This window comes from Carassius gibelio, chromosome B12 (genome assembly GCF_023724105.1).
Source record: "Carassius gibelio isolate Cgi1373 ecotype wild population from Czech Republic chromosome B12, carGib1.2-hapl.c, whole genome shotgun sequence".
Lineage (NCBI taxonomy): Eukaryota > Metazoa > Chordata > Actinopteri > Cypriniformes > Cyprinidae > Carassius > Carassius gibelio.
In genome coordinates this window covers 5,547,426-5,572,300 of record NC_068407.1, presented here as the reverse complement: position 1 = coordinate 5,572,300, position 24,875 = coordinate 5,547,426, and the positions used below count along the sequence as shown (strand labels likewise).

The window sequence follows — 24,875 nt, the reverse complement described above, 5'->3', positions numbered from 1 at the left end:
GCAGACGTGCCCTTAGGACCCATATAAGTATAATATATATAATGTATATTTAAATTCCACTTCATCTAACGTCACACAGAGCCATACTCGAAAAAAACTTTCGAAACTTGTGACAAACCGGAAGGAGTATTTTTGGAACAGAAATGCTCCTTCAAACGTACAACTTAATTTTTTAAACTTTGTCCATGTTTAGCATGGGAATCCAACTCTTTAACAGTGTAAAAAACTCAGTATGCATGAAATAGCATTTCACCCCCCCTTTAAACTATTACTTTGGGGCCGTTTCCTAGTACATTGGTTTTCAACATGTGGTCCGCGGCCCCCTAGTGGGTGGCGGTGGTATTGAAAGTGGGCCTCCAGTTACTATTAAAATAAATAATAATATTGTTAATATATGTAAAAATGTCTAAGTCATAACATAAATTTCATATAATTAAATAACAAAAAAAATTATTAAACTGTTACTATGCTTCCACTATTCGAGCTCGCTGATTGGTTTAAGAACAGACTGGGCATATACCTAACTCCAGGTTCACACACTGTTTGTGATGCGCCTTTTTTCCGAACCCATGTTAACGGATCGGAGCGTTCACACTGCATGCGGTAAAAGGCTAGAAATAATTTTTTTTTTAAATGATATCATGACTGACAACCATTTATCTAATAACATCTGCGGAATTTTCAAATAAAGTTATTTAAAAAAAAAAAAAAAAAGTTTCATAACATGGTTAACATATTTTAGCCTTTAAATTATAATTGATTTATAAATGATCATATGTATTTATCTGCTCCATAAATAATTCTAGATAGCCTACTAGAATCTAAATATAAAACTTCCAGACTAAGCTTGTTTTTCATCAGCTGGTCAAAATTTACAGCAGGGCATTCAAATTAATTAAATTTTTTAGCCAGACAAAATGGAACACTGTACACACTCTAAATGTAAATGTAGCGGTCTCTAAATCCACTCTCTTACACTAGGTGGCACTTATGGAACAGCAGAATTACAGCTGTTCACTGTAACCTCCGTGGACAAAGCAGCATTGCAATTGAAAACTTTTCATATTGTTAAAACAAAGTATTAAAATAACTATTCTGTTTTCTACAGCATGCTTTACTCTTATTCATACTTTATAAATCTAAACATCTTATTTTCCAATCTCAAAAAATTAGATTTTATGATCTTAGATTTTGTTTGGGCGCAGTACCAACCATATATTTCCAATTAGGTGAAATTAATTTACTATTTGTTTCCACTGCAGTCATATTTTAGGAGTACAAATTACCAGGAGTACAAATATGATTGTTTTTTTTAAATCAGGACAATTTGACCTTAATACATACAACATTTTAAATCAGCATCTCAATTTACGAGATATGAGATGTGAATGAAATTACATTTTCCACTGTAAAAATGTGCACAGATTAATCTTTCACAATAAGATCAGTGATCATTTTACATTTGCACAAAGAAAACCCAGAATCAGTTGCAGAAATGCTCTTTTTATTAAATACTTTCCAGATCAAGTTTCAATAATAACAAAGCTAGGATGAAGACCTACTAACATTCAGACAAACACTTGATAGTTGTCATTTCATGGTTTTATTAAATGTATGATCATGCAAAAATCCAGCATCCATGTTTAAACTCCAAGTATATACGAAGCCCAATAGTATACCATTACAATGCAATAGATTTACTTAGAATGAGGGGAGCATACCAAGCAGAGGCTTTTGTTTTAAATATATATATTTTTTTCTATTTTATTTTTTTTATTTTTATATGGTACATCACTTATAATTCCAAATGGAGTGATTTTCATGTCGAGATGCAAATACTTTGAGATTTTTTTTCTCCCCCTTTTTTATTAAGTAAACACAGACAGTGGAAAAAAAAAATATTTACCAAGAAAAGTATACATGCATATTCGCCAGTTTATTTAAACTGCGCGTTTGATTTCTCCTGTCATTGGACGGGTGGGCCAGAAGACTCATACTCGCCGTCTGGCCCAGGATTCAGACCCAGCTTTCAGGGGTTGGATATTTATTTCGCTAAATCTAAATCTACCAGCTAGTGACTCCTCATTGCCATCTTTTCGTTTTCATGGAGCTGAAGATGTCAATCATGTAAAAGGATGCATTTAAGTAAAAATAAAAATAATAAAAAGTGTAATCTAGTTTGGCCAGGCAAGGCAGCAGTTCCCCATAGCACAAAGGAAAAAGAAAACGGCGATAAAAAAAAAACGCCACAAGCACGAGACGCAAAACGGACATGAAAACAGCATCGTCACATATAACCTGACAGCATCACTACCATTGTTGTAAAGGAGATAAACACACGTGCGGAGGTTTAGTCCTGATATGTCCATGGTGAGGATGTGCCGACACTACATGTATTAACAGACCCATACAAAAGACTGATGTGTTTCAAGGAGACTGGGTGTATTTTCCCACACATAATATATTGCCTCAAATGAAACTATACTTAAATCTATCTGAAGACAAAACCATAGCAGTGACCAAAAGCATTCGTGCAACTAGCCTACAGATGAATTCAAGAGATTATTCACTCGTGACAATCAAACCCTCACTTCTAAGTAACATTAAAACTTGAATCTAAATAGTGCCATAAAACCTGCGTAATATAGTTGGTGGTGAATCTAACAAACCACTGTGACTTGTAATCGTACAAACATTAAAACCGTGATTTTTAACAACAGAACTACGGCAACTGGATGTGTTTGGATTTCCCCCAAGCGCTCCTTGTGATCGGACTAACTAAACGACATGTATTTACAGAGCAAGTTCACCCCCGTCACCGACATGAACCACGACTACGACAACACTGAGGACAGGGTGAGTTAGACACGTCCAACGTTACTAAAACAACGGAGTACTTTAACAATGCAGCTGCGTGGGTGTAAGAAAGAGAGTTCATCACAACATACCAGACTACTGAAGCTATTTTCACTAAGATGTAGTTTGTAAAAATGACTAGATTTAGTCACTGAGTTTGAAAACTGAGTGAAGTTCATGTCTATCACAGTACGTCCTGCAGTGGTTTGTCTATGTCGCTAACTTGTCCTAACAAAACAGTAAGAGCTAACCTACTGGTCGGTGTTCAGTTGTGTGCTGTTCACTTTATGCTTTCCTTATATTAGGCTAAATCTAAATGAGGGATACAGTTTATACAGTCGAGCATGGTCAGGTACGACAACTTCCTTTAAATCTGGATGGTGAGAGTTTATGTCTCCTTTAAATATCTCTGTATATCTTAACGTGTTTATTCAGATTAACTTAAAAAAATAAAATAGCCTTAAAAATTCCAACTGAACACAAAATACTCGTGTCATGTCAGTACAAGAAAAATAAATGAAAAAGGAAGAGTTCCACATTAACACAAGAGATTACTAAAACCTGGGTTGCACAAACCTTCTCTTAGACCCAGGTTACATAAAAAGCCAACACCAAACAGCAACACTCCTTAAAAAGACTAAAAACTACACTTTGGTTCTTTTTTTGATATGAAGAACTTGTGAACATTTCACTGCCTTGCTTTTGGATTAGTCAACCCCTTCCCATAATTCAATTTTGTGTCCCAAAATTTGCAAAGTATACAAGAATGACTGATGACAAACCTGTAAACTTTAGCATTCTTTGGGCACAAGTCAATTTTGTGATTTTTTTGTTGTTGTTTTTTTTAAGTTGAAGCCCCCCACCCTCACAACTCCCGCCTTGGTTTACCTTACATAAATGCTTTTCAAACTTGATTGTAGTTTTCTGGTTCAGCTAAGTGATTTTTACAATATACAGCATATTTATGAATTCATAGATCAGTATTTACAACACCTTCTGAACATCTTTAACGGGCAAAAGAAGATGGTTCTGTGGGAAAAGGACAAAACAGCACCCCAATGTGGGCGTCAGATACATGCACCGTCCCTTGGGCGGGGCCACAGCCGCGGCCAGCTCCCGTTGGTCAAAGATTGGACAGGATAAGTGGTGTTGACAGTTGAACTGGATGTTGTCAGAGTTCCTCACTGGTGTGTCTGTAACTTTAAGAGCTTTCATCCAGCTGGCCTTCACGTGCCCGTCCAGCCACAAAGAAGAAACATTCCCATAATCTTGAGAATCCTGGTAAGCTGGAAAAAATTGCGCAAAAAAATAACATTTCTGTGAATGGAAATGTGCAACGTCAGTCTTACTGCATACAGTCATCACAAATTGCTTTTCCTCCCTTAGCTGGGCACATTTCTATGATGACTTTTTACGGTTTAATGTTTAGTAACACCACCGAAATTTCTGCAAAATTTTGCTGGCAAAAAAGTGATTTATCTAAATAGTGGAGTGATGTAGGAAGCCCAGCTCACATAAAAGTCACTTTCAAACCAATCAGCTTTCTGTTTGTCAACGCAGCAAATATATGTGATCAAACGGATTACATTACGAAATCTACAAGGGGAAATCATTACGTAATTGTCACGCAACCCATACATGAAATTCTAGAGATTGTTCCTTTAGAAAAAACAAAAACAAAAAACAAAGTACACAAAAAAAGTTTAAAAATAAAGTTGCAATTGATATAACTATATATTAAAGCTGCAGTAGGGAACTTTTGACGCTCTAGCGGTTAATAAACAGAACTGCTTGCGTGTTGCGGAAGAACATCATAGCCGGAACTACTTCGCTCTGTCAATGAAGTTACTCCGCCGCGGTACCCCCGAAGAAATCTAAAATAGTCCGAATATAAACCGTTATTATAGGTGTACCCTAGTGATTCAGGACAAGCTAAAAACAAGGTTTGGAAAATGGATTCATGATGTACTCGCTTATTATGTACATTTTTCTACATTTTGAACACAAACAAAGTTACGGACCGCAGCTCTGATAGGGAGTTTCTGCAAATGGCAATAGGACCACTGGGAGGAGCTTGATTTTTTTCACAGATTATCTGTCTCATATTCTACTGTCAGGACATAATGACAGGTTTAATAAATATGTAAAAAATATTTTTTTACAAAAGTTCCCTACTGCAGTTTTAAGTCACAAAATTAAGTCGTGATTAAAACGCATAAAATGCCAGTTTAGGATATAACGCAACAGAAGTTTTTTTTTTTAACTCTGAGGTAAATAAAGTCATACATACAATAACCCCTCTCAAGGCAGGCGTTGCAGATTTGCAACAGTATAGTAACTAAAAACCTTATTACTCCAGATACATATTCAATGTATCTGGAGTACTAAAAACTTTACTAAAGGTTACTAAAGTTACTAAGTTACTAAAACTTAATTTAAACCTGAGAGGGTTAAGTAAAGATATTAAATGACAGAAAAACGTAGGCGTGCAAATGGAGTTTTTACCCATCCTGTGCGGTTCACTGTAAGGGGGCGGCTGGAGCCCCTGAGCAGTGGAAGTGGACGTTAAGCCACTTGGCATCACGGCGGTGCCACACACGCGTCTCCTCCGACTGGCAGCTACGTGGGCGGCCCTGGCTGTCGATGTACTGTGTCAGCCGGATATACGCAATGCAGGCAGCATCCTCCCCGATGAGATGAACATGAGGATTGAGGATAGTGGTGTGCACAGGCTTGTTGTTCTTACTCAACACTGAAAAAGTCAAACACATGGACTGCATCTGAATCCAGATATACATATGGTCAAAGTGTGTAACTTCTATGAATATTTATAATATCTGTAAGGTAAAACAACTATACGCATAGTTAAACATGACTCACAGTGCTCAAAGTAGAACTTGTGGAAGTCCATGCCCTCGACCAGGTTTCCCAGAGCTTCGGGCTCAAAAGAGGTCAGACAAGGATCACAGATTCTTCTGTGGTACACAAAAATATGAAAACAGTTTTCACATAACAAAAGATAATCATACAGCATAAAAAAATAAAAGTGATATATAAGAGTGAACATATATGAGCGGATATCGCCATCATTTCATGGCTTTATACAATATTATCTCTATCGTTTCACAGACTATGGGTCATTTTGGGACTTCAGTTTGATCAGGACTGTTTGTTCATTTGAATACAAACTACACTCAAAGCCTTAAATATTCACAGAATGACCTACAGCTTTCTTCGTGTCTTTATTACAAACAAGCTGAAGCAAGTGCAGGTGCGCTGTACTTACGTGTATGCTTCAAAGTCTCCATTGTTGACAGCCTCGATCAACTGCTCCGTGATCTTTATTATCTCCTGCTTACGAGCTACTCGAACAAGAGGTGGGAAAGATGAGGGATGATGGAGGGAGAGGAAATGAAATGATAAAAAAAGAAAAGCAAAGTTAATAAGCATGACATGCACTGCTTACAGAGCAGATACCTGTGAGAATGTCATATCAAGGCCTTCTGATACCAAGAGGAAAAGTGCCAAAAAAATGTAACAGACCATAAACCAGAAAAAAATAAAAATAAAAAGTGCTGATGATGCCAGTTCTTGGCACATGACCCTTATTAGCTGGTGAGTTTTGATGCATTCAAAGCATTCCGTATTTACTTCAATTACTAGCTTACAGGTATTACTTTCTACTCTGAGGCATTTATTATGCATTTCTATGACACTAATAATGCCAAGAGGAATGTGTGTAATTATAAAAAAATAAAAAATCATTATTAATCAACTTTAAAGTTATTTAGCAGGACATTAGTCATTGAACAGAAATTTTAGGGAAAGAACTACTTGACTATATTTTACTGCTAAATCTGCTGCCATTTTCTGCATTGACATTACAGTGGTGAGATGCTAAAATGTTTATATGAATAGGCCTTTGTAAGCGTGTGTGTAAATATGCATTTGGATTAACGTCCTCCATTACAAATCAACTAAAAATCAACCCGACAATCATAAGCCCCTTTCACACTGCACGTCGGACCCGCAATATTCCCGTAACATTGCCTGGTCGCCTTCTGTGTGAAAGCAACCACGTCCCGGAATTGATTACCGAATCGAACCCGGGTCGGGGACATAGTAACATTGCGGTAATCGATCCGGAACGAGCGCTGTGTGAACAAAAGCCAGATCTAATTCGGTATCGAAGTGATGACGCGCGTTATCGCGCGACTTTTTTACCGGTTGTTTTGAAGGAAGATCAACATTCGCGACGAAAACATATGTGCAAACTGTAATGAAGCAGAGATCAGTTAGTTCCTCACTTTCCGCGCTGACGCAGAGATCGTTTGCTTGCTTCAGTTAAAGTATAACGTGCCAAGCTTTGTCGACTCGTACATTACACGTCACGCGCTGATGTCACGTGTCGTTACGGGATCTTCAAGGGTTGTGTGTGAAAGCACGCACATATACCGGGTCATCACTGGCAGTGTGAAAGTGCCAAATCTAGCGACCAGGGAACAATTACAGGAACACTTTACCCCTGTATTTGCCGGAATGGCAGTGTGAAAGGGGCTAAAGTCACAACCTTGACTAACACAATATCAACTGCCCACTGTGACGTTCTGTTAGTATGAAGAATTTGATTTCCTGTTGACATCCTCTGTGTGTGTGTCCTGGTCTACCCCACACACTTACACTGAGCTGCGGACACACTCGCCGTGAGACCGCCAACCCCGTGGGCTGAGGCACAGGGGCCAGAATGAGTGGGCTCTAACTCTGGACATGAGGCATGCTCTGAACTGTTCCATGCCAAGCGTTTAACGTCATGCACGGGGACGGCTGCAACACACAACGCAGCACAAGCAACACAGGTGATGATGCATGCAGAAAGACAGAGGAACCCATGAACACAGAGTATGAAGAACAACATCAGAACCCGAAATGAAAACTCAACCTCATGTTCCAAACCTCCACAGAAGACAGAAGGAGAATATTTATGCAGCTCTTTTTCATACTATGAAATTACATGATGGATGTTAGAGCTCCAAAATGTATCATAGAAGTGGTTTATATGACTTAAAACGCATATATTTAACAGCCTTCTAAAAATGTTTTGCAGCCTTACAGTCACTTTTTTAATGAAAATGAGCAGCGTGAACATTCGGCTAAATTTCTCCTTAAGTGTTCAAATGGGTTTAGAACAACATGATAGAACTGACATTTTTGGATAAAAGATTCAACAATATAGTCCTTTTGTTGTACTTCATAAACAGTGTAACCATGTACACAAAGAGACTAAATGAAAAAGAATGGAAAAGATAAAGAAAAGATTAGCAAGAATCTAAAGTCCTAAAGACAATGAATTTATCAATGTATGAAGTAGGGAACAGGAGGAAATCGTGAAAGACAGATGCTGACAGATGTTAAATGAAAAGAGAGCAGGTGTGGATGAGGTCCTATATGAGCGTTTTCTGGCTTGGACACAGAATCATTTTCTTATACCATCGCTATGTTATTTTCTCCATTACTCATGGCTATGGTCAGCCAATTAACAAAAGCCTAATTTGCGTCAGTTCCAACTGTAAGCTAAAAAGAAGTGTTAAGTTACAATAAGTGTGCTTTTCAGCTATTTTATAAACATCCCATTTGCTGACATGAATTTGTATTATGCATATGCTGTATTTGTGTTATATCTATTTTATTTGGGTTTTTAAAATCACTAAAACCATTATTTCAAAAGCACCATAAAAATGGGGGGGGGGGGGGGGGGGTTATTTAAGTCTCTATTGCAAAGTGTTCTATTTTCAATGTATCAAATTTATTCTTGTAGTGGCAATTACTGATCATTACTCCAGTCTTCAGTGTCGCATGATCCTTCATAAATTTTATATCCTTCTAATATTCTGATTTGATGCTCAGCAAAGATTTCTTCATGCTGACATTAGTTGTGCAACTTGATATTTTTGTGGTAATATTGTTTCTGGATTTATGAATATGAAGTTCAAAAGAAAAGCATTTAATTGAAATTGAAATCTTTTGTAACAATGTAAAAGTTTAATGCTCCTTGCTGATTGAGTATTTATGTATTATGGTAATAAATTAATTCGAAGAAATTATATTATCTTGCTGACCCCAAACTTTTGAATGGTAGTATATGTAAATGGTTTTGGTCATATTAAAAACCCAGTTAAAGAAATAGAATGCAATTCATTACAATTAAAACAAGCATTATAATTAAACAGAATTACAAACAATACATCAGAAACTATATGGAGTACTGTTAACCCGCAAGGTATGTAGCTTTGATTTGGGATATTAAAATGTGTGCATGTGAAAAAAAAAAGCATATTTCAACTTCTGAAAGGGAAAGGTTCGAGACTTCAGTCACAAGTTGGGAAGGAGGATGTAGGAAAAATCTGCAGCAGAACATCTTAAAGTTCAATCTAGTTACTAAAGGGCCATTTTACAACAAAATAGACCTGGAAATGGTATAGTTGAGCAGCATGCTTAAGGGGATGAATACATCTGTGAGAAGAAAACAGTACTGGATTCTACACGGAAAGCAAGTGACCCTTATGATAGTACGCTAAAGGGCAGAAAGGCTGGAGTTGTGGGGGGACAAAAAGGTCTCAACTTGAAGGTTTGAGGAGGGAGGTGCCCAGGGCAGGGGGTACGAGAGGATCTTGACTTACTGGCAGGAGAGCCCTGTGGCGAAGCCAGCAGAGCGGGCAGCTCTTCCCCGGCACTGCACTGACTCATCACGGCACTGTCACTGCTCGTTCCCTGCGCACTCTCAGCTGGCACAGCCCCAAAACCACACGCCACCAGAAGGAAAAACACACACATCTCTCATGTCCTTCACCAGCCGAAACACACTAACAAACACCACACCAATGCTGGCACTTCATCATGACTAAATAACTTAACGGGCACGAAGATGCTGGATGGGATGTGTTTAGATGAGCTGTTCTCAATAAAAGAAGCACTGTGTTTATGGGAGCAGGACTACAGGTGATGATCCTGGATTTTCCAGTGGTGTTATGAGAGATGGCGTGACTCTGGTCTGTATCTATGGGTGTGGTGAAGCGGACAACAGCGCGCTCAGAGATTTTTTTTCCTCCAGGCTCTGTGCCAATTTCCTGTCCTCATCACCTAACCTCAGACGTGAAGGAGCTAATGATAAGGCTCTTTAAGCTGCTATTGTCCGTCCAGGCCCAGAGTGAATAAGGAGAGGAAATGAATTCGAGCCTGGCCCTTTTCGTGACAGAAAACGGTCTCAGCGAGAGTCCTTCGGGAAGAACACGCCTGTTTACAACATGCTAATACATTTACAAGACACAACACATCAACAAATATCAAAATAAGTGCGGTGAAAAACACAGGACACACACACAAACACGCACAAAATCTACAAGGAAACCTACTGAGACACCGACGGTTTTAACACAGATGTGTGCATGTATATACAGTATCAATTCATCTGAACTTGGCTTATTTGTGTGAAATGGACAAACTGTGAGTGAGATGCTATTCAGATGGGACTAGTTTTCCCTGAGGACATTGAATATGATTTTATACTTAATTTATTTCGGTTTGAATTGATCATGTCTCTGTTTGTCTTTCTTGATATTTAAAGAAATCTAATCCCATCCCAACAGGAATGTTTGAGAATACACTTATTTCTTTGAGAGTTTGCCCTCATATACTTTGTTGAATACTGTAAACTCTAAATCTCTCTGGTGCACCTTCGCTATCTCTTAGCTAGCAATTTAGCTGGAAACAAAGGGTTGTGCCATCATGCATGTTAAACATGTAAATCACAATCCATCTAACCCCGTCTCAATGCCCTCTACCATAATTCCCCTCCTATCCGTCTGCCAATGTGCATATATGGCCCTTTCTTCAAATCACAAAGCCTCGGGTGTCACTGCAGCCTCAGGGTTTTATATTTCAAACAGATACTGACTGACGTGACATGTATTTTGTTTAATCAAAGGCTTTTTGGTGTGTTTCGGTACTGTGATCGGACAGGAGAGGGATTACTCTTCTGACACGAGCACTGGGAGCTGCAACACCACAGTGCTGGAGGCATGCAGAGAAGAGGAGAGAAGATCTGTGTACCTTTCCTACCTTTCATATCCTCTTCCTCGTTGGTGTTACAGCTCTCTGTGGAGCCCTGGGGACAGAAATAGAGACAGACAAAGAACATACAAGACAAACGAAACATGAGACGTGAAAGAAAAGTAATAGCAGCATTAGGTTATGGTATCAATAATATTTCTAGAGTTAGGACCCTCATGATTCAACATGTTTTGGATTCTAAGAATGATTCTTGATACTCTTAATTTAAACATTCATTTTTCATAATGTGTTACATTAATATAAATGGAGTTATTATAATAATTATAACGCCACCACCCACAATTCAACTTGTTTTTCATTCAAAGAGAATAATGATTGATACATCTTCATTTTTAATATCTTGCAAAAGTGCAGTGTGTGAATCGATTCTCCATCCGACTTCCAGATGCTCTTGAAAAATGTACCTTGGGTCCATCGACAGGGTTGTGCACAACTGTAGTTTGTGGCTCCTGTAAAACGTAACAAGATTTTACATCATGATTAAAGCAGCAAGACTCGTCCACAACAATCAGGTTAAACACAACATCCTGCAGTAATACACACATACACACACTTTTAAAGCTGCTGTAACTGTCTTGGGTAAGACACAAATGGAGGATTCTGAGATCAAATAAAGAAATAATGATCTAAATTACTTAAAAAGAAAATGCACACAAGATAGGGGGTTCATGATGAGCTTGAAGAACAAACCGACCACACACATACATTTATAAAAATAATAAATGGCATGCGTCATGATGATTTAAAGATGCAGTTTCTCAAATTCAACTGAAATTCTGATGAAACCACAGGAACGGAGGACCACCTTGAAGTCAAGCAATCTCTGGATTATATGCACTATATTTTTCCTCAGATTAACTTCCAGTTATTCTCACGAATGTTGTGACCCAACTGAACCCTCAAAAAAGCAGTGTTAATTTCGTTAACGAAGACGAAAAATATTTGTTAACGAAAAAAAAAAAGACGAGACGTTGACAAGCTAAAAATAATATCTGATGACGAAATTATGACAAAATTTATGCCGCGTCTTTGTTAACTAGACAAGAGTGGACTATGATGTTATTTGAGAACTACCGGACATTCAAAATGCATCCTATAGGCTATTGTCCTTCAAAATGTCCGTCCCTGTCATTGGATTGCAATCGGATAAGGGCCAATATCTAGTCAGTAGGTGAGCGTGATTTCACCAAGTGCAACATGTTCCTGGATCAACATTCCAATCAAACAATCAGAACAGGTATAACTTTTCTGGAAAATATCTATTTTAGGCTTACAATCAGGGTTAGGTGCTTCTACTGTACACTCTTGTTAATCAGCTATCATTTCCCACTGATTTAAATAATAAAGTATTGGTAAGGATAGGTTTAGGGGTAGGGATTGGGTTAAGTCTATATTTTCGGACAATAATGTTGATCCAGGATCATCAAAAGATGTTGATCCAGGAACATGTCTTACTTGGCAAAATCACAGCAACCCTAGTCAGTATGGCAGCCGCAGTGGATGGATAGGCCAATAAAATGTGAACTAGCGATCTGAAACATAAGGCAACCAGACGTCCCGTTTTCCCGGGAGTCACAATTCGTTGTCAATTAACAAAGTTAGTGATAGATAGATAGGAAGAATCATGCTGATAGAAGTGTTCTCTCTTGTGCGCGCCAGTTCTCATATACAGTTCTCAGCGCTCAGATACGCAGACAACAGTCCAAAAGTTGCTCCTTTTTCACTTCTGTTAAAGGGATAGTTCACCCAAAAATGAAAATTGTCATAATTTATTCAAGATTCTCCAAATTCAGTCCTTGATTCAAATTTCTCATTAGCTTAATTGATTTGGTCTAAAGAGAGAAGAATTTGAAAACTACATATAAAATAACTACCAAAATAAATTTAAGTAACAACAGTTTGGCTAAAACTATTGACTTAAAGTAGTGAATAAAAATTGACAAAAATGCAATGACTTTTCATCGACTAAAACTATGAAAGACTCAAATGACTAAAATGTGACTAAGACTATTAAGCATTTTCGTCTCAAGACTAAGACTAAATAAAAAATGCCTGCCAAAATTAACACTGCAAAAAAGTGTACATTGCACATATTATTCCAATTGCCGCTTATGTTGCCTTGTATGTGTCAGTGGTTGTTAGCTGTCCATCAGCACTGTGGGGGCATTTTGAGGCCTCAGGAGGGGTCGAGGGTTAACTTCTGCTCTTAATGGATCATTTTGGAGGTCCCAGGATGCTCTTTGCTCAGCTATTTGGGCAGTCAAGCAAACAAGGCCCATGTGAAGTGTCAATCCACTTTCCTTTTTTATAAACCTCCAGGGGACACTGCTAGTTTCTAACACAGCCAAACAGCTGACAGCTTTCTGTGTGGGATACTGCATCTTTACTATGACTGGTTTATGCACTACGACACAAATTACCATGTTATTTTCCGAAATCCATATATTCATTCTATTCTGTGTGTTGACTTGGCTCAAATTCTTGTCTTCCTGGTTATTTTTAAGCACGATGTATGTACAGTTAACTGTTTAGTCTCATAGACAGTCTCATTCGATGACTATATTTAGTTTTTACTTGAAATAGAGGTTTGAATACACCTACAAAGGCAAACTAAAGAAAAAAAGAGTGAGGAAGGACATAAACCAGTAGCTTACGAGCAAGAACAAATCACTTCTAATAACATTTATAAAATACCACAAAGTGTATCAGTCATGCTTCAAGAGGAGAAGAGCCCTCAAAAAAAAAAAAAAAAAAAAAAAAACGTAGTGCACAGCAAACTATAGGTCTGAGCTATTTTTAGTACATGCAAAATGGTTTCAAAAACATCTGACATGCGCCAAACACTATTGCAAACACTTGATCATGTACTATGGGATATGTTCAAATGAGCAGATGGGTTACAAAAAGAGTTAAATGTAGAATAGGTACCATCGGTGTAGAAGCGGTCGTGTTGCTTTCTTTCATGGCATTCACTACAGCGCTCACTACACTGTTTTTAGTGTTGTTTGTCTGGGGCTGAAATAGAGAGGACAGATACAACTTCCTTTTCAGAGAGAAGACATTACTAGGGACAAGATCGGAGCCGATCCTCTTATGTCAGTCATGGTAATTAGAAAACAGATGAATAGCATACGCCAGGAAGATGACTCTACAAAGTCATCCATCATTCAGAGAGAAAGCGACGATTACTAATGAACATTTCATAAAATAGTGTCAAAATTATTAGAATAGTCTGATAACTAGATCCACTCAGGGAACACATGGGTTGTACTACTACACATTTTTTTTAATAACTTCAGAGTGCAAGACACAAAGTACTGCCTTAATGCAGCAATATGGTTTTATTAAAAAAGTGTTTAGTTTAAAACCCATTAATGAAAAGCTCTGATAGAGATGGGAACCTCAAAAGGCTGCTGGAAAGATTAAAACGTCTCAATCTCCAGGAGAAATGAGGTATATAAGGAACATCTGTGGTCTTACCTTGACTCCATCTGCCTTTTTGTTGAGTAAACTTTTGCATGCTGTAGGGAACAGAGAAAGACTAAATTACTACATACAGCGTGAGTGGCAAAACTGACAGAATTCTCACACCTGCACATATTTCAAATAAATCCCAATAAAAAACAATTAACTAAATGCTGGCTTGCATTCCATCATTCATTAGCATATGGGGTTTGGGAGGTAATGCTGACTAGCATCATTTTTCACCACAGGAGATATTTCTCACAGATCAATATATATCAGTTTAATCCAAAGACATATAAAGCTTTGTGTGATGAAGGTAATAGTATTGTATAAATAAATAATTTACTGGAAATAAAAAAATAAGGAAATATACTTTAAAGGGGTCATATCTTAAATCAAATTTTCCTTGATCTTTAAGAGAGATATAGAATAGCGTACAGTGTAAAAACATTGTAATTTCAAACTCAAGAAACAAACAAGTAGAAACAAGAAGCTTCAGATGTCAAAAGTGGCAAAAGTCACAAAAAGTGAGATTTTAAACAAGATTCCTATTTTAAGTAATTGCTGTTCTTTCTATTCAAAGAAAAAAAAAGATCTCTACAAAAAAACTGAGGAGCACAACTGCTTTTATTAAAGCAACAGCAGCACAAATCAATTCCTGCTTAATTGTAATGCTCAGAAAGTGTGGAAAATTATGAAATTATAGATATCGCCTAAATTATGACAAAAAAGGGGAAAAAAGGTTTACTAGAATTTTACTAACATAAGATAACCCCAGTGCGGAAGAAGATAATGCATAATATAACCCCTTTAAAATTAACAAATTGCAAAACTTGGAATAAATTGCCCATTTTATTCCATTTTTCACCAATCGGAGAGCAGATAAAGAGAACACATTAATTCTCAATATGCAGCTACAGGTGTAATGAGGGAAAATCATCCCTAATGTATGCAATTGATTTTTCATTTAACTGCAACTGTTATTTCCCAGAGGGCATATTGGAGAGGTCTTGAGTCAGTGTATGGGAAATGGCCCCCGATACACTTCAGAATCCCTCAGAGAACAATGAAATGACTTGTGTAAAGCCTGTAAAACCGAAAAAAAACCCCCTAAAAACTCAGCTTTCACATTCGATATTCCCATTTAGCGCCTTACCTTCCATAAACAAATGGGAAAAAAGATGGCAAGGTTAAGAAGAAAACAAAAACCGTTAAGTAGCAGAGAGGACAAGCTGGACGATAGCAGGCATTGTTTGCATTGCAGGCCTGCTTTCATGCTTCACTAATGATGAGGTGAGAGGTGCTGGTGGTGGATGCAATTCACCTTACAGTCAGCCATGCAGTGCCAACGGGATTAAACCACGAGTCCCATAATGCAATGCACTGATGAAGCTAGACCTCGACTCATTACCATTTCACTGTCTCTCACATATCTAACTATGTCTCATAGGATTCACAGACTGGGACTGGGAAAGCTTAGTCAGCAGTCTTCCGTTATACAGCGTAATAATCAGATGGATTTGGGACCCCAGGACACTGCAGTCATACTGATGCTGAGAGGAAATAAATTATAGAGGGAGGAAGAATTCATTTTCAAACAAAGTGCAAAACAGTTACAGTAGCCTTCAGCGATTTAAAGATTACACAATAATATTCAAAAAGATCATGTGGCATCCTATTGCAGTTTAAATAACAGGGGTGAACAGATAAATCAAATTCAATGCTATGATTATGTAAATTAATAACTGCATAATGCATTAAATGGACAATTCTTGAGCTATTTTCCATTATAAATATCCACTTAATCCAAATCAGAAATCTAAACACTTTATCATGTTTTTTTCGTCAAATAATTCAATCTTGATTTTCAAATCTCAAATGTTATGATGTGCTGAATGAATATGTAAAGAATAATAATGGACTCAAAGCCAGATCAAATATTCACACCCCTATTAAATAATGCTCTAGGCTTCAGAAGGTGAAAAGGTCTTTGAGACCACATATTGAACTAGTAAAATCCATTACGACAGCCATTAAAAGATTCAATACACCTTTAAATCAGACGTGTGCAAGCAACAAATGATATATTAGAGATTTACAAACATAATAACATGCCTTATCTCCATAACCGATTGGACAGTAAATCTTATCTTGGTAATTCAATGAAAAGCTCTTAAAGAATGAAGAAAGATTGATGAAATGTCATTACTGGTTATTGGTTAACATCATACATCTACTGGAGGACTGGTTTTAACAATAGCAGAATATAAAGAGTTATAAACACTTACAGTACTAGTTGAAGCCAAGAACCGATGGAGAGCATTGATTGGACGGCTCAAAAGAACATTAAAGGAATATTCCAGGTTAAATACAACTTTCAACTCTATGACTTGTCCTTCAATTAGTAAAAAAAGAATACAAATGTCTACAGTAATGCGCTTCCAATGGGATTTTCTGTAATAAATGAGGCCACCAGTTTAGAATCCAGAAATGTTTGAATTTTTAGCAAAATCTTAATGTCAGAACCTCAAAACTTTCAATTTTGTTCAAACAGTAAGTCAAGAGTGCATTTTCCCAGCAGCATCAAGGATTCATACTTTAATAGGAATGCAAACGGAAAGTTATTTTAGTGCTCCTCAATCATGTATTTATACATACTGCAGAAATAGAAAGAGAAGACTCTATACTAACTAATAACCACAACAACTGAAACGGTACATTTTCACAGTATCAGTAATACAGCGGAGGACTCTTGTTAGGTTTCCATAATCCTGGAGGGACTGAACAGATGCTGCAATTTTTCTTAATTGTTCTCCTTTGACCATTACATATGAAGTATTCTCCCAACACTGACAGCTGCTCAGACGCAGCTTGTTGAAAATGGCAGCTGGCTGACATTTACTAAAACTGACAGACACATGTCTAACACTTTGGAATGAGTCAGACAATTCGATTTGATCAGACAGCATAACTTTAACCAGAGATCTCCTCTCCACTTTCTCCTGACTCAGAGACACTGTCAACAGTGTTGTCCATCTGCCCTCCAGAGGGCCTCCTTCCCCGCAGACCACCTGGCGCTCAGTGGACCCTTGCACCGGCTACATGGGGTCTACGACTGGCAGCAAGCCAACCCCGCTCCTGCCCGTCCATGTGGTTAAGCCCCTGCGCTCTTGGCGAGGGGAGAAGGAAGATTGAAAGGAGAGTGGTAGGGCAATGGTGGCTTGGCTAGGCTGCAAGGGTCTGCTTTAGTTGACGACACAGCACACCGATCAAAAAACCTCTATCCCCTCCGAACCCCTTTATTCTGTCTGAGGCGGAGAGCACAGACATGTGACCGGGGTCCTATATCTGCAGCTAAAGCAGACTTCACTTAAATGCCATTTAACCCAATAGCACAAAACACCAGTAAGCTGATCAGCAGGGAAGGAGGGAGCCAAAGAGGGCTGAAGCAATTCAACCGAGAGGGACAGAGCGAGAGAGAGAAAGAGAGAAAAAAAGAGAAAGTCTAATCAAAGAAGGAGCAGCAAAATGTGAATTTTTTACTCCATGCAGACGATAATGCATGCCGGCCGATGGTGGGTCTAATGGTGGCAATCGTTAACATGAATGCAGTGCTGCGATTTGATTGGACTGTTTCACCAAGAGCTGCTGTGAGTAAATTGAACTGGGGACACTGTTTGCATAGCATATCATAACGACGGATTAATAAATAGACCATTTGAAAGCTGAACAAAAGCTAGAATACTTCAAATGTCACTTTAAGAGTCACTCTCAAAAAAACATGGTCATGAACACTGATCAGTCAAGATTATTATTATTTTTTTAAATAATTGGGAAATCCCACTCATATAATTCTAGATAACTGAAGACTTTATGAAATAATGTAAAATAGTATCACTTTTGAGTATTTTTCTTAAAGCTGAAAAAGCAGATGCCTAGTACACCACTTCTATAAAATTTAAAAATTACAGTAATTTTTTATTAAAGATTTCCTAAGTATAATTTACATTGGATTACATATATTATTTTAATAATACGTGAGCTGAGAGAAATTATTTAAACAACGTAATATAATATAATATGAAAATACAACATTTTTGAGAATGACCAATATCTGTCCTGTACCATTAACATTTCTTTCATTGATTCGACCCATGTTAGAGTACTGAACCAGGGTTAAAAGCTAGCTAGATGATTGTTAAAGTTACATGGTCATGTAAAAGCAAAGCAGTATAAAAACATGGCTGAAAAAAATAACATGTACTCTAGTCTAAAACATCGCTCAAATGCATGACGTGCATGTGAGAGATGGAAATTCAGCAGGCCGTTATCCGTTTAAAAGTGAGAACTTCTCCAAGACTATATAGCATACGTCCAAATAATTTATGCAAGTGATGGCAAGAAAGGCAGGTTTCTCATTGGCTGCATGCTGATTGGGTAGAGCGGAGGGAGGGCGGGGATTTGGAGGCATAGTGGAGGGGGCTCGCTGGTCCCCCGGGTGGCGAGGTGAGGAGATGCACTCTCACATACCTTCCTGTGCAAGGGCGGCAGTGCTTGTGGTGGGAGCAGCAGGGCTGGTATGCTGCCGGCCCACTATTGGACAGAGAGGCGTTGAGTTGGGAGAAGCTATGGAACTGTATTCAAACCCTCTACTGAACAAATTACCTTGGTTTATTATAAGGAATCAGAAAAAAAAAAACGACAAACTAAAGCTTTCAAACCTGCTGTATCACCTGCACAAACCCTAAACATCTTCTGTTCAGAAAGTAAACTGATATTAAACTGTAAAGATAGTTACACATATTCCTTTACTGCCAAAACAGCACAAAGAAATCGAGATTTGAAGCAGAAAAATCCAGAAATGTATACTCCTGTAATCCAGAGCTCTAGATCCCAAGTGAAATCTCTTTCCATTTAATTACTAAGCCAGCCATTCGAGATCTTTTTATATAGTGAAAACTGGAGCAAGAGGTTGGCAAAGTTCATCCATGACTTTGCATTTTCCTACCTGATCCCAGGAGAATGAGGGAACTCACCTGAGAAGTTTCTAGAAACCAGCATAGTAGTGAGAATGGCTCCCTGAACAAAGACAGAGTAAAATAGAGGGTTTAGTCCATGGCAACAGGACTTTCAGCACTAATTACCCAAGGGAAGGAGACTGGAGTTAGTTTAAGGACCCTTCAAACCCTTGCTGTACCTTGAGTTTCCTGCGAGCGTTGAACTTGCGCAAGCACTCCACGGTCTCTTGGCGATGCATCATGGATGCCACTGTGGACCGTTGCTGAAATGAGCAAATGCAAGACAGAGAAAAATATTGCACATCAGCATTATTTAATATTTGATCCAATTAAAGGGGTCTTTCATTATTTATCCATCCTCAACTGGTCCTGTATAACTTTCTTTCTTGTATGGAACACTAAATAACACTTAATAATGTACTTGTACACCATTAAATGAATTGTGAGTTTGCCGTTTTTAAGAAGGATGCAATAATATCATAAAAGTAGTCTACACAAGTTAGTCCAATTTTCTGATGTCATACAATAGTCTTATGCAAGCTAAAATAGGTATTTAAGTTATTCATTCATAATCTATCCATTGATTCATGAACAAATCATTCAACCAGTGCATTCAAAATATTATTTTTTTTAATGAATAAATCATACTTCACTAATTCTTTAAAATTCAGACAACAGAACACAAGATGTATGGACCATATTTATGGTGTATTATTATGGCTGCACAATAATAGTTAAACTGATAATTATGATTACTTTGATCAAATATTCTAACCGTGACAATTGTTTTCATTTTAGAAATTTTTTGTTTTACATTTCACCCCGAGTGGGGGATTTCAACTCTTGTAATCTGGCAACCCCTGGAGTCTAGTTATCAATGCAAGTTACTGGAAATGTCAAATGAAAAAAATTAAAATGTTTTTAGGATAAATAACTATTTGGCACATCTTGCAGATGATGATGCTTAATTAACCAAGAAAAGCAGAAATAATAATGCATAAAATGTCATCAATCGTGTAGCCCCAGTGCTTCTGCACTATTTTTGAAACTTGAAATCTCCGGTCCCAATTCACTGCAGTTGTAAAATAAGGAGCATCCGGCACTTTACTCAGAAGTCTAAGTAAATAACAACAATTTTCATACTGAATGCACTATTCCTTATTTAGAACCGATTCTGAGGGCACAAATTATGTGAAAGCTTCATTTTATATTAAACTCTAAGAGCGCTCAGATTCCCCCAGTAGATTTTTCTTGCTTGGAGCTTGTGGAAAATGTAGAGATAACTCGGCAGAGATAACTTACGCAGACCCATGGGTGCTTGAGGGCCTGCTCTGCGGTGATCCTCTTAGCTGGGTTGATGGTCAGCATTTGGTTGATGAGGTTCTTGGCCTCAGGGGTGACCGTGTCCCACTCCGGAGAAGGAAACTGTGAGGGCAAGAATCATGAGCGAGCGTTAGATATGCAATCTAAATGCAGGAGCAAGCCTAGAGAGCTTTTCACACCACACATACAGAGCGGTCAGCACCGGGGCCTAATGAAATTAAACACATCACAAGGCAGCGTACAGGATCCAATGAGTCACGGCAGTCAGTCCTCCTATTGTCGGCCTATTCGGCACGGCTGGTGCTTGAAACATGTTGCTTGCGCATTTCACACCTCATAGCTTCATTGTAGCCCATAACTAGAGAAAATTGCAGTTGTAATTAGCCAATAAAAAGCTGTGTCTGTATCCGTGTTGAATGTGTGTCACACCTCCTCATTGTACCAGATCTTTATGTGGCCGTTACAAATTCTCTGTCTGTTCCAAGAAAACCTTGGGCAGGTTCCAGGAAGTATAATTTGTTTTGCGCATCAAGCTGTGTTGCATCAGCTAAAACGAGCGTGTGGATTGTACTTAGAAACACCGCATGTGCTCGTAAGTCCTTACACACACTGATTCAGCAGCGCTTTTGGCTCAGGGCACTGTTAATACATGCCATGGGTGAAGCATTTGCACCGCTGTGGGATTCTTCAGCAAGAAAGGCCACTCAGGATTGCGGATGGCACATCCAAACGTGAACATGACCAGAAGGCGCAGTGACAGACGCTGGTAACGGATGATGAAACACAACTCTACACCTCATTGATTGCTGTCACATGACGGAAGGTTACTAGGGTACAAAACAAAGAAGCGAGTTCACCGCGAGGTTTCCCAAGTTGATTCTTAAAGTATATATTGTGCGTCAATAGCAATGTGCCAGCCTGTCGAGATTTGGAATAAGATTTATGCTTTGGTAGAAATATAAAAAAAAAAAATTAGGAAAAAAAGTCAACAAGAAGGATTCATCCAATTAAAAATTAGTAATTAAGTAATTAATACTTAGTAATTAGTACACACAATATCCACACAGACTTTTATTTTGGAAGTGCTTAATTGCAATTAATCAATTTTACCTCCCTAAGGGACGGTTAAAACATTTTTTATGTTACCAAAGACTTCTATTTCAAATAAATGTTGTTCTTCTGAACTTTGTATTCATCAAAGAAATTTGAAAAGATGTTAGTGTTTTTTTTTGTTTTGTTTTTTTTACCAAATAATAAGCAGAACAACTGTTTATAACACATTTGAAATTGACAACTCTAATATTATGACTGCAAAAAAAATTCAGCTTTGCCATACCAAGAATAAATTATATTTTAAATGTATTAAAATGGAAGGCAGCTATTTTAAATTTTAATAATATTACTTACTGTTTTCGATTAGCTAAAAACTACAACTACAGAAAAAATAAAATCGTACTGAGCCCAAACATTTGAATGGTAGTGTATTTAATGTTTTTTGTGCTGCTTATTATTCATGATTCATCATATTTCATTTTTCTTTAATTTCCAAATATTAAGAGAAAATAATCAAATGAGATGAAAAACCCCATTTTTCATCATTATTATTCCCCATTACATTTAATATACGGTCTAAACCGGGGATCTTAAACAGTTCCTGGTTCAGTTAACCATTTCTTTCCTAAATTAAACCATATTAAGTATAATAAACATACACTGTCCAACTTTATGATTCTGAGCATGAATATTAATCCTTTTAATGCCTTTGCATCATAAGAAAGTATGAAAATACATTAATATGGACCTATAAACGTTTTGAGTGGTCCCCGTTACGACACTCCTTCCACAGAAGGGTCCTTGACCTGTGAACCATTTTGTGGTTGAATTTTCAGCAAAACCAACTACATTGTGATAAAGGATTGATCATATTCTCCATCTGAAGTGAACTGAGCTGGCCTACCCAACCCTGTGACCACCAAATCCATCTAACAGTGTAACATGCATGCACTCACAGTTACATCATCTCGTCCCTTTTATCTGTCCATTAATTTGAATGGAATGAGTGTCTCTCCGGGTCAGTCACTCACTCCATGTCCTGCCACATACATCGGGTGTGATACTGTGATGCAAGAGATGGACAATTCCTAAATACGCACCCACGTACGCAAGCAAACAAGCACTTACACTCCGGGACAAGAGGAAGTTGTTTCTAAGCAAAGCTCATCTCTCTGCAATGCGTCAGGGAGGGCCTGACATAATCAATAAAAGTACCAGTAGCTATAAATCGCACCCAATCAGAAATTAAACAGGCAGTTGGATCACAGTGTGTGTTGAAGAGACCTTGCGACGTCTGTTGTAATCAAATCCTGCAGGAAAAATTGAGCAATAAGCTGGAATTTTAACTGAAAAAATAAATAAATAATTATACTTTACGAAATCATATCAAATTTACAATAGCCAAAAATACATTGTATGGGTAAAAATAATAAATGTATCTTTTATGCCAAAAATCATCAGGATATTAAGTAAAGCTCATGTTCCATTAAGATATTTTGTAAATTTCCTACCAAAAATATATTAAAACTTAAGTTTTGATAAGTACCGTATTTTTCGGACTATAAGTCGCACCCGAGTATAAGTCGCATCAGTCCAAAAATACATCATGATGAGGAAAAAAACTGGACTATAAGTCGCACTGGACTATAAGTCGCATTCATTTAGAACCAAGAACATAGTTCATTTCTCTCGGTTCATGTCAAATTAATTTTGATAAATAAGTCGCACCTGACTATAGTCCGATATAGTCCGAAAGTCGCAGGACCAGCCAAACTATGAAAAAAAGTGTGACTTATAGTCCGGAAAATACGGTAATATCCATTGCTAAGAACTTCATTTGGACAACTTTAAAGGTGATTTACTCAGTATTTAGATATTTTTGCACCCTCAGATCCAATCGGCCTCAGCCAAATATTTTCCTATCCTAACATTATGGATCAAGAGAAAACTTCATTATTTAGCTTTCAGATGATGTACAAATCTAAAATTGGAAAAACTGACACTTATGACTGGTTTTGTGTTCCATGGTATCATTTACGAAATGGCTTGATGAAATCACATGGACTGGACTAATTAGAAACACCGAAAATTATGATTTAAAAGTAAAACTTCGCTTCAGAAATCTATGCAAATGTGACCAGAGGAAATGTAGGGAGCAAATCATTTTTCCACTCCTAGTGAATTCCTCAGCTGAAAGACTTGATGCATTCAAAGACCAATCAGATGAAGGTGGTTTTAGAGTAGCTGGACAGAACTCGTTAGAGAGAGTAGCTCCATCAGAGGACAGCTGTACTTACATCATAAGCTCCAGCCTTGATCTGCTGGTATAACTTGTGTTGATCTTCATCCCAAAATGGAGGATAGCCCACTAATAGAATGTACAAGATTACACCTGTGAAGGAAAGAATGAGAAAAGTATTCTGATTGGCTGACAAAAAGAATATACTTGACTGATAGAAAGTGTTTATTATTTGTTATTTTTTTCCACATGTACAAAGTTCCATGTTGATAGCATTACAGTAAAATATTGTGACGTTATTACATTTTCATGTTGCGATTCATTTTGAATGCTTTTATCTCGGTATACGGTATTATCACGATATTGAGATTTAGTTGCAAAAATGTTGTAAAAGTATAACCGGTTTAATAACATTTTTCTTAAAACAAAAAGAACTGAAGATTTAAATACAATGAAACAATACACAAAAAATAAAGTAAAACATTTCGCACATATTGGAGTGCAAAATAATTATACAGACAAATAGGTTACACTTTATAATGCAATCTCAAGTTGATGTCATCTCGGGTTCATTAAATAACTTTTGATTTTCACAGCATGTTATTAAATATTCTAATGTTTGGAAGAATTTTTCATTGCCAGTTTAACTAATGAATTAACCAATGGAGCCTTAATGTAAAGTGGGACCCAACAAAGAATCAAAACCTTTTCAATTAGTATCAATTAGACAAGGGCATGTTGTTGTCCAGAATAAAATTTACAAAAAGTCTGAAAATAAATAGCCTATTAAGTGT

The 24,875-nt window shown here is 37.5% G+C and overlaps 1 protein-coding gene across 17 annotated transcripts in view; it reads right to left on the bottom strand.

The window, feature by feature from the left end:
- Positions 1-1,487: 1,487 nt before the first annotated feature.
- LOC127968924 (calcium/calmodulin-dependent protein kinase type II subunit gamma) overlaps positions 1,488-24,875 on the bottom strand; it is a 71,988-nt gene continuing 48,600 nt past the window's right edge. Inside the window, exons 9-23 of one of the 17 annotated variants that reach the window (XM_052570374.1) lie at positions 24,140-24,234; positions 20,769-20,891; positions 19,646-19,729; positions 19,485-19,527; positions 18,979-19,041; positions 14,464-14,504; positions 13,912-13,998; positions 11,388-11,432; positions 10,963-11,017; positions 9,534-9,638; positions 7,537-7,680; positions 6,143-6,218; positions 5,737-5,831; positions 5,362-5,608; positions 1,488-4,142 (exon numbers count right to left, since the gene is read on the bottom strand). In XM_052570374.1, the coding sequence (XP_052426334.1) occupies positions 5,376-5,608; positions 5,737-5,831; positions 6,143-6,218; positions 7,537-7,680; positions 9,534-9,638; positions 10,963-11,017; positions 11,388-11,432; positions 13,912-13,998; positions 14,464-14,504; positions 18,979-19,041; positions 19,485-19,527; positions 19,646-19,729; positions 20,769-20,891; positions 24,140-24,234 (1,289 nt within the window). In that variant the 3' untranslated portion in view covers positions 1,488-4,142; positions 5,362-5,375. The remainder of the gene's footprint in view (positions 4,143-5,361; positions 5,609-5,736; positions 5,832-6,142; positions 6,219-7,536; positions 7,681-9,533; positions 9,639-10,962; positions 11,018-11,387; positions 11,433-13,911; positions 13,999-14,463; positions 14,505-18,978; positions 19,042-19,484; positions 19,528-19,645; positions 19,730-20,768; positions 20,892-24,139; positions 24,235-24,875) is intronic. The other 16 variants (XM_052570375.1, XM_052570378.1, XM_052570379.1 and 13 more) reach the window with 16 other exon arrangements.